Source organism: Oryctolagus cuniculus, chromosome 5 (assembly GCF_051225735.1).
Source record: "Oryctolagus cuniculus isolate XC-2025 breed Fujian yellow rabbit chromosome 5, ASM5122573v1, whole genome shotgun sequence".
NCBI classification, from domain to species: Eukaryota; Metazoa; Chordata; class Mammalia; order Lagomorpha; family Leporidae; genus Oryctolagus; species Oryctolagus cuniculus.
Window position 1 is genome coordinate 120,362,854 of NC_142871.1, and position 10,098 is coordinate 120,372,951.

Consider the following 10,098-nt stretch of genomic DNA (forward strand, 5'->3'; position numbering starts at 1 on the left):
CCCAACCGGGACTAGAACCTGGTGTGCCGGCACCGCAGGCGGAGGATTAGTCTATTGAGCCGTGGCGCCGGCCTCAGAACCAAAATTTAAATCCAGCATGCTATATTGTATTTAGTTATATTTTTTCTTAGTTTCCTCTGATATGTGATGACTTCTCAGTATTTCCTTATTTTTAAAAAATTTTTAACAATTTTTAAAAACAGTGTTCATGGCCGGTGCCGCGGCTCAATAGGCTAATCCTCCACCTGCAGCGCCGGCACACCAGGTTCTAGTCCCGGTTGGGGCGCTGGATTCTGTCCCGTTTTTCCCTCTTCCAGGCCAGCTCTCTGCTGTGGCCCTGGAATGCATTGGAGGATAGCCCAAGTGCTTGGGCCCTGCACCCCATGGGAGACTAGGAGAAACACCTGGCTCCTGGCTTCGGATCAGTGCGGTGCGCCAGCCGCAGCGCGCTGGCCACAGCGGCCGTTGGGGGGTGAACCAACGGCAAAGGAAGACCTTTCTCTCTGTCTCTCTCTCTCTCACTGTCCACTCTGCCTGTCAAAAATAAATAAATAAAATAAAATAAAAATAAATATTAAAAAAACAGTGTTCATGTATTTTCAATTTCTTGTTTGGTTTGTCAGATGCTTTCTCATGATTAGACTGGTATTGTAGGTTTTTTGAGAAAAAAAATATCACAGGAATAAAGTATAATGAAATCTATCAAATTTCTCCATTGTAAACTTGCTATTATTCAACTTTCCATACTCCATACTTACTTCTACCTTCAAGTCCACTAGTCCACATTCACGCATTGGATTCGTTAAGATCCATCTCCAAGAGAGGAGAGTATCCATGGAACATATACAGATTACTCAGAATTCTTCTCTAAGAAATATTGGCCCTTTCTCCACCACTTATTTGTCGCTCCCCCTCTTCGTGGAGGAGCAACACAGGACCCTGCGCTGTTCTTTCGTCTGCTCGGCCCTCCCCGGGTTTGCTGCTGGTTCTTCCCGGGTTGGCTACTATCCCTTCCACCTCCGTGGAAGGGCAGTTCCCCCTGGCCACATTCCCCACTTCCGCAGGGGAGCGGCACACCGCCGGCCGGCTTTCTCGGGGGCTGCACGGGTTCCCTTAGATGTTCCCCATAGATGTTCCTCGTGCATGCCGTCTCTCTCCTCCTTTATAGTCCTCTTCCACCAATCCCAACTCGGCTGCCCACACGCCGAGTACGCTGCTCTCCAATCAGGAGCAAGTCCTACAGTTTATTAGTTGAACTGGAGGCAGCTGTGCGGAAGCTGTTTACTTCTCTCCCAGCGCCATATTGTGGGAGAGCAGATGCATAGAATAAGTCTTAATTCCAGTAACTCAGTCCAGTCCGGATTGCTCCCCACAGATCCCCCTTTCTTTTTATTTTTTGGCGTTGATACGCGCCTGTCTTCGGTGTCCCGCGGCACACACTCTGCTCTACTTGCTAGAGTTGCCACAGGCTCTTACAAGTCCTATCAATCAGGCAAACCGAATCCGGGTCCTCTCTTCGCCATGTTGTGAGGAGGTTTTTAGGCGCTGATGCGTGCCTGTGTTCGGTGACCTGCGGCTCATACTCTGGTCGAGCCGCCTGCTGGCGCTTACCGCCTTAATCAGGCAGACCGAATCCAAGCTTTCTCATTGCCGTATTGTGGGGGAGACTTATTAGTGTTGGTTCGTGCCTATCTTCGGTGACCTGCAGCTCATACTCTGGTCGAGCTGCTTGCTGGTGCTTACCGCCTTAATCAGGCAGACCGAATCCAAGCTCTCTCATTGCCATGTTGTGGGGTGACTTATTGGTGTTGATAACGTGCCTGTCTTCGGTGACCTGCGGCGCATAAGCTGCTAGCCGCCCGCAGGTGCTCACCACTTCCCTAATCAGGCAGACCGAATCCAAGCTCTCTCATTGCCATGTTGAGGGGAGGCCTCACCTCTCTCCATTTCTCTATCTCCAGGCATTCCTATCTCTCCTATTTTACTTCTATCTTCCAGCATTCCTATTTCTCTCACTTTACTTCTAAACTTCCCGCGGCTTCTCTTATCCCCGCGGTTTCCCGGCGCCCGCCTGAGGCTGCTTCTCGGCACCTCACCCCGCAGCAGCTTCACGGCTCTGCACGGCTTCCCGGCGCCTCGCCCCACCGGCGCCCGCCCCGCGGCGGCTTCACGGCTCTGCGCGGCTTCCCGGCGCCTCGCCCCGCCGGCGCCCGCCCCGCGGCGGCTTCCCGGCTTTGCGCCGCTTCAGCCCGCGCTTCTCTCATCTGCGCGGCTCGGCTTTGCGCGCACACTCCGCGGTCTCCACGCACTTCGCGCCCGCACCACGGCCTCGCGCCAGCCCCGCGTTTCCTATCTGTTCACGCCCCGTGCTCTCTCTGCACGCGGCGGCTTCCGCGAATGTTTCCGCCACTACCGGCATTCAGTCCAAGTTCCCCGGACTAACCTGGCGAATCCTGGTGGCCCACGTCTCTGCCTCTGGTTCCAGATCTTCGCCTCTTGCTCCCCAGGGTGACTTGAAGAATTCCAAGATGGCTTGGCCTGCACTCGCGGCTTCATCCTCCCTAACATTTTTCTCTACCCGGTGTGTTTCCCTAAGTTTTCTTCCAACAATATTCCTCCCTCATTTCTCCTGGCCTCTCCCCACAGTCCGTATCCAAGTCTAAGTTTCTTATAGGTTTCACTTTCACTTTCAACCTGCAGTCCGTATCTGAGTCTAAGTTTCTTCTTGCTTTCACTTTAAATCCTAACTTCTTTCCCACAGTCCGTATCCGAGTCCAAGCCTCCTCTAGGTTTCACTTTCGCTTTCAATCTCCTAGCTTCCCCGCCATAGTCCGCATCCGAGTCTGTGAAAGCTTTCACTTTCGCTTTCAAATCCTAACTTCTTTCCCAAGGTCCATATCCAAGTCTATGCCTAGGCTTTCAATAGCTTCTTCCGGCACCTTTCTCGTCCGGCTTTCCCCTAGGCTCTTCGCTAGTCTCTCTCTCCGGTAATTTTCCACTTCTTCCCGTTTCTTCCCTCCTAGGTTTCCTATCCGTCCTAGGTTTCCTATCCGAGTCACGGCACCATTATGTCGCTCCCCCTCTTCACGGAGGAACGACACTAAGTCCTGCCTAGGCTTCATATCCGAGTCACGGCACCATTATGTCGCTCCCCGTCTTCGTGGAGGAACGACACAGGACCCTGCGCTGTTCTTTCGTCTGCTCGGCCCTCCCCGGGTTTGCTGCTGGTTCTTCCCGGGTTGGCTACTATCCCTTCCACCTCCGTGGAAGGGCAGTTCCCCCTGGCCACATTCCCCACTTCCGCAGGGGAGCGGCACACCGCCGGCCGGCTTTCTCGGGGGCTGCACGGGTTCCCTTAGATGTTCCCCATAGATGTTCCTCGTGCATGCCGTCTCTCTCCTCCTTTATAGTCCTCTTCCACCAATCCCAACTCGGCTGCCCACACGCCGAGTACGCTGCTCTCCAATCAGGAGCAAGTCCTACAGTTTATTGGTTGAACTGGAGGCAGCTGTGCGGAAGCTGTTTACTTCTCTCCCAGCGCCATATTGTGGGAGAGCAGATGCATAGAATAAGTCTTAATTCCAGTAACTCAGTCCAGTCCGGATTGCTCCCCACACTTATTTATTTATTTCATTATGTATTTATATATGAATAAACACAAGTGAATTGATTTCACACATTGGATAATAATTCAATGCATATTTGTTTTTGCTCAGGTTCTGAAAATTGTATTTTTTTACTTTTCTTTACTACAAAATACTCTATATTCAACTTACTTTTCCTTTCCTAGTGTTAGAAAATGGCATTTATCTAAGGATCTTGGTTCTTTTTTTTTTTTTTTTTTGAGAATGCTATTTAGAAATTAAATTGTGAACACAGGGTGTATATTTTGTGACTGAGATGGCTCTGCTTCTATGTCCTCTTATAGAAAAACTGGGGAATATTTATTTGTACACAAATCACATTTTGGTAAGCAGAATAATGGTCCACCAAAAATGACCATGCCAGGTTCCCCGATAATTTTTGAATATATTATGGAATATAACAAAAGAGACTTTGCAAATATGATTAAGGCACAGAACTTAAATAGAAGGTTCACACTATTTAGCCAATTGGGACCAACTCATCAAATGAGTCCTTAATAGAAATTTTACTCTGGCTAAAGGTAGAAGTTGGATGCAGCACATATGAATGTCTAGGATTCCGTGTGTAAGGAGGAGTTCATGTACCATTGCTGGTTCTGAGCTACAGATGCCCACATGCATGAACCTGAGAGGGGTTGTAGCAGATTATTAACAGTTTTCAAAGAAGCAGGAGGCTCACTCCCATAAATGCAAGGAGTCTACTAAGTAAAATACAACCACCAACACATTGAGTTTAGTCTTATAAAAACTAGAGCAGAGAAACCAGCCAGGTCAACCTGGACTTCTGACCTACAGTGCTGTTTAAAAGCAAAATTGTGTGATATTAAGTCACTAAATTGTGAAAATTTGCCACAGTAGTGACAGAAAGTTAGCACAAATGTATATGCACATATCTATAACTTTTTTCCATATCTAGGTCCACATATATGTTGAACTGAATGTGACTTCATACTGATATCTCCAACTCTAACTCCAATTTGACTCAGTTCATTCTTATCTTCTTCATTGCTTATCTGTAATTCCTTTTCTGATAAGGTGAAAACTTTATTTTATGACTTACCATTATTTATTTCTTTGTTTGTCTCTAACATATATGTAAAGTAGTTTCATAGTTGTTGACTATATGCCTGTGATTAAAAATAAACTTACATTAGGGTATTATATGTATGTAAAATTATTATCATTAGACTTACAAACTGGAAACCTAATTTTTAAAATTAGTTGAGATTTTTTTTCCACTTCACCTGCAGTGATATTTGTTATATTTTATGATACTTTCAGGTTAATCCCTAATATCCTCCTTCATTTTCTTTTCTAACATCCTGCATCATTCTTTTTTTTTTTTAGATTTATTTATTTATTTGAGGCAGCATTGCACAGAGGAGAGACAGACAAAGAGAGAGAGATTGCCCATCCATTGGTTCACTCCAATATATCTGCAAGAACCGAGGCTGGACCAGGCTGAAGCCAGGAGCTAGGAACTTCTGTGTCTCCCACATGGGTACAGGGACCCAAGGACATGGGCCATTCTCTGCTACTTTCCTAGGAAGCAGAGAGCAGGGAGTAGAATCAGAGGTAGAGCAGCTGGGACTTGAACTGGCACCTATGGGATGCCAGTGCCGCAGGCTGTGCCTTTAACCTATTAAGCCAGTGTCAGCCCCCAGATCATTCTTTAAATTTGCTCTGTATAAAGTAAAACTCTGTAGACTTGAGTAAATGCATAGAATCGTGTAGCCTCCACTCCTATATCATGTAGAAATATTCTATCATACTAGAAATTCCCATTGGGATCCTCATTATTCTTGACCACCTACTCGTACCCAGCAACAAAAATTATTGATATGTTTTCCATCTATTTAATTTTATCTTCTGGGGCAGACGCTGTGGCACAGCAGGTAAAGCTGCCACCTGTGGAGTCAGTGTCCCATATTGGCACTCATTCAAGTCCCGCTGCTCCACTTCTGATACAGTTCCCTGCTAATGGTCAGGGAAAGTAGCAGAGGCCGGCCCAAGTGCTTGGGCCCCTGCACACATGTGGGAGACCTGGAAGAAACTCCTGGCTCCTGGCTTCAGATCAGCCTAGCTCTGGCCATTGCAGCCATTTAGGGAGTGAAACAGAGGATGGGAAACACTCTCTCTCTCTCTCTCTCTCTCTCTCTCTCTAACTCTGCCCTTCAAATAAATAAATAAATCTTTAAAAAAGAAAAGTTCATGGAAAAATAGAATTAAAAGATAAGCTCATTTAAAAAATTATTAATTTTATCTATTTTCAAATGTGGTATAAATGGAGTTACACATAATCTGCATGTATTTGTGCCTGGTTTCTTTCAGTTAACAATGCAATTTAAGTTTCATTCAGGAGATCTATGTAATAAATAACTTGCTCATTTTTGTGTTAGAATATTCTATTAGTAAATAACTTGCTCATTTTTGTGTTATAGTATTCCATTTATTGAGTTATTAGTTATCCATTCATGAGTTGAAGGATATCCAAATTTCGGTAATTCCGACTAAAGTTGCTCTAGACACTTGTATACAGAATTTTGAAGGAATATTGGTTTTTGATGTACTTGAACAAATGCACAGGAGTTAGGTTGATATGTCTACATTTAGATTTATAAGAAATTTCCAAACTTTCAAATTGGCCATGGCATATCTTATTCCCAACAGCAACAAATGAGAATTTATTACTGTACATCTTAGTGACACTTGTTATTGCAAATTTTAAAAAAACCCAGCCATTACAATAAGAGTGTAGTGAAATCATTATAAAAAATGCCTTTGAGTTGGGTTGCAGGGGTATATGAAAACTTCATTGTAAGATTTTTAGAAACTGCAAAAGTGGTTCCTGAAGTGAATTGACAATCTTACTTTACTATCAAAAATATATGAAGATTCCAATTTTTCTACATCTTTATCAATATTTGTTTTCTTTCTTATCATGAAAATCCTTGGGTTGCCTCAAATATATTTCTCTCAAAGTTCTTATGCTAACATATTTATAGTTCATCCAATTTATGAAATGGATTGAATGAAAAAATTACCGAACCGGTTTTCATTACTAAACCAATCAACAACATACACTTTCTTTTTCAAAAAGTAAAATCTTTCATTCTTGTTACAATAGACATATGTTACAATAGACATATTTATGAAAACTATGACTTTTCAATACAATTTTAAGTTACATGGGTAGTAAAATAAGGAGATAAGAAAGAAAAGGAGGCTCTTTATCAATTTGTAGACTGAAAGAAACATCAACCTCGCTTTCCGTGTTTTTTTTTTTTTTTACCGTTGCTCTTTGCAATGATCTCTATGGAATCGTCCTGAAAAAGCCTGAGAATCGGAGAAACAGGGTAAAGAAAAAAATGACATTATCTCAACCCCACTCTTAAAATATATCTAAAGAAAAAAGCTAAAATCAAGATATGCCTTTAGCAGAATTATTTGACACAAGGGAAAAAAAGAAAAAAAAAGAACCAGACTGTGCTACTTTGAAAAAACAAGGTTTCATAGACCCATTATTTCAGATTTTCTCTTTTATTTGGCACCACAGCGATTTTTACATATCGCTAAGATTTGATATCCGTGCATATTATACCAGTTTGTTGTTTGGTTTTTTGTTGTTGTTGTTGTTGTTGTTTTGACTGGCTCGTTTTGAAAAAAGGAAGAGTAACTGTCAAAAGTAATGTAGGAGAAAAGGATCAGCAGAAAGCTCCAATCTCAGGGCTGTTCTTACTCTGCCATTTCTTCACCTTCCTTACTGGCCTCAAGACAGGACTCTACTCCACCACTTCCCCTTCTCCCCTGACAGTTGGAATCTGTACCTAGCAACATAGTCCAAATGCAGATTGACAGGACCAATGACCAATCACAGAGCGGGATTTCACTCCCCACTCTAAGACTGGCTGCCAGGGTGGAGATTTCCGGCCTAGAAGGAAGGGGCGGGACAAGAAAAAAGGCGTTAAAAATCACCGCCTCCCAGCCTCCCAGCCTCCCAGCAGCAGTGAAGTGGTTCTTCAGCATCGGGATCCAGGTGTCATCTTATGTCTTTGTGTTATCAAGATGTCTCTTTCTAAGAAGTTGACTTTGGACAAAGTAGATGTTAAAGGAAAGCGAGTCATCATGAGAGTAGACTACAACGTTCCCATGAAGAAGAACCAGATTACAAACAATCAGAGAATCAAGGCTTCCATCCCAAGCATCAAGTACTGCCTGGATAACGGAGCCAAGGCGGTGATTCTGATGAGTCATCTCGGCCGGCCTGACGGTATTCCAATGCCTGACAAATACTCTTTAGAGCCGGTTGCGAGTGAGCTCAAATCCTTGCTGGGCAAAGACGTTCTGTTCTTGAAGGACTGTGTAGGTTCTGAAGTGGAGAAAGCCTGTGCCAACCCAGCTCCTGGTTCAGTCATCTTGCTGGAGAATCTGCGCTTTCATGTGGAGGAAGAAGGGAAAGGCCAGGATGCTTCTGGGAAGAAGCTGAAAGCTGAACCACATGAAATCGAAGCTTTCCGAGCATCACTCTCCAAACTAGGCGATGTCTACGTCAACGATGCTTTTGGCACTGCGCACCGGGCGCACAGTTCCATGGTGGGAGTAAATCTGCCTCAGAAGGCATCTGGATTCCTGATGAAAAAGGAGCTGGAGTACTTTGCCAAAGCCTTGGAGAACCCAGAGAGACCTTTTCTGGCGATACTTGGTGGAGCCAAAGTGGCAGACAAGATACAACTCATCAAAAATATGCTGGACAAGGTTAATGAGATGATTATTGGTGGTGGAATGGCTTTCACCTTCCTGAAGGTACTCAACAACATGGAGATTGGTGCTTCCCTGTTTGATGAAGAAGGAGCCAAGATTGTCAAAGATATCATGGCCAAAGCAGATAAAAATGGTGTAAAGATTACCTTTCCGGTTGACTTTGTCACTGCTGACAAGTTTGATGAAAATGCCAATGTTGGGCAAGCCACTGTGGAATCTGGCATACCTTCTGGTTGGATGGCTTTGGACTGTGGTCCTGAGAGCAGTAAGAAGTTTGCTCAAGTGGTGGCCCAAGCAAAGTTAATCGTTTGGAATGGACCAGTAGGAGTATTTGAATGGGACTCCTTTGCTACTGGAACCAAAGCCCTCATGGATGAAATTGTAAAAGCCACGTCCAAGGGCTGCATCACTGTTATAGGGGGTGGAGACACTGCTACTTGTTGTGCCAAATGGAACACTGAATATAAAGTCAGCCATGTGAGCACTGGAGGGGGTGCCAGTCTAGAGCTTCTGGAAGGTAAAATCCTTCCTGGAGTAGAGGCCCTCAGCAACTTATAATTGACACAGTATTCCTACCTCCTGTTTCTTGTCTGCAGTCTTTAAGTTAACTTACTGCTTTTACATCTCAACTTTCATTAAAAGCTACCCACATATTAAGACCCAGGTAATGATCAAGTCGTGGGCCATCAGGAACTCTACATCAACCAACAATGCATTTTACTTCTGTTATGCACTTGCCTACTTTCTTCAAGATCTCATTGGAATTTCACCATTGTGCTGCATAGGGAGGATGTATTCTTAAGTTGCCTATTAAAGAAAGTGAATTGAGTGAACTGAATTTCTCTCTTTTTTTTATTTTACTTCAGCTATTTGAAAAATGGAAACTGGACAAAATCCAGGTTAGGGAAGGTGGGACAGAAGTTAACAAAAAGTAATATCAGTGCCCAAACTGAGGAAAATAATTACATATAAAAATACATGAATAATGAATACAGCTCTGCTAGGATGAAATTATTACTAAACAAGAATAAATAGAAATCAAATATAGCTATTAAGTCCAAGAAATTTTTAAAAAGGGAAAGATACTAAGCCCAAAGAAAGAATTATTTCTGTGTTGTGGATACACAAGTGAGTATACAAATATCTCTGTCAGAAATTCAAATTCTAAATGAAAAAAAAATTGTTATTTTTAAACCATTTTATTTAATAAATATGTAGCTGATAAATACTAAAGCAGAGTTTTTGAGACATAAAAATATTTATGAATTGTTTAATAAATGGGATAAGCATTAAACTACTCCTGGAGATACAAGCTGAAAACTGTTTTCCTCTCTATTTCAATAAATGAAAGGCCCAAGTGAATTTAATATTGGATAAGTGAGTACTAATTAGTACCACATTTAATTACATAGGTCAAAAGCTTAATGTTGAATTATATACTATTTAAGATTTCACAATAAAATCCTCAGCTTTAGAAAAAAAAGAAATGAAAAAACTGTACAGAAAACTGCAAAGAAAAAACAGAAAAATAGAACTGTAAAATAAACAGAAAATTCATTGAAAAAATTTCCCCCAAACTCTATAGACAAAGAACTGTTACAGAGCAATAACATCAATGAATTAAGTTTAAAAATGTACAAATTTTCTCAGATATAATATCCTACATCCCCAGCAGTCCAAGATTACAAATTCA

General features: G+C 42.8%; 1 protein-coding gene across 1 annotated transcript; it reads left to right on the forward strand.

Moving 5' to 3' along the window:
- The first annotated feature begins 7,348 nt into the window (after positions 1 to 7,348).
- PGK2 (phosphoglycerate kinase 2) lies at positions 7,349 to 9,491 on the forward strand. Its single transcript, XM_002714491.6, has one exon. It carries the CDS (start codon positions 7,710 to 7,712, stop codon positions 8,961 to 8,963), a length of 1,254 nt encoding a protein of 417 aa, XP_002714537.2. The 5' UTR covers positions 7,349 to 7,709; the 3' UTR covers positions 8,964 to 9,491.
- The last annotated feature ends 607 nt before the right edge of the window (positions 9,492 to 10,098 follow it).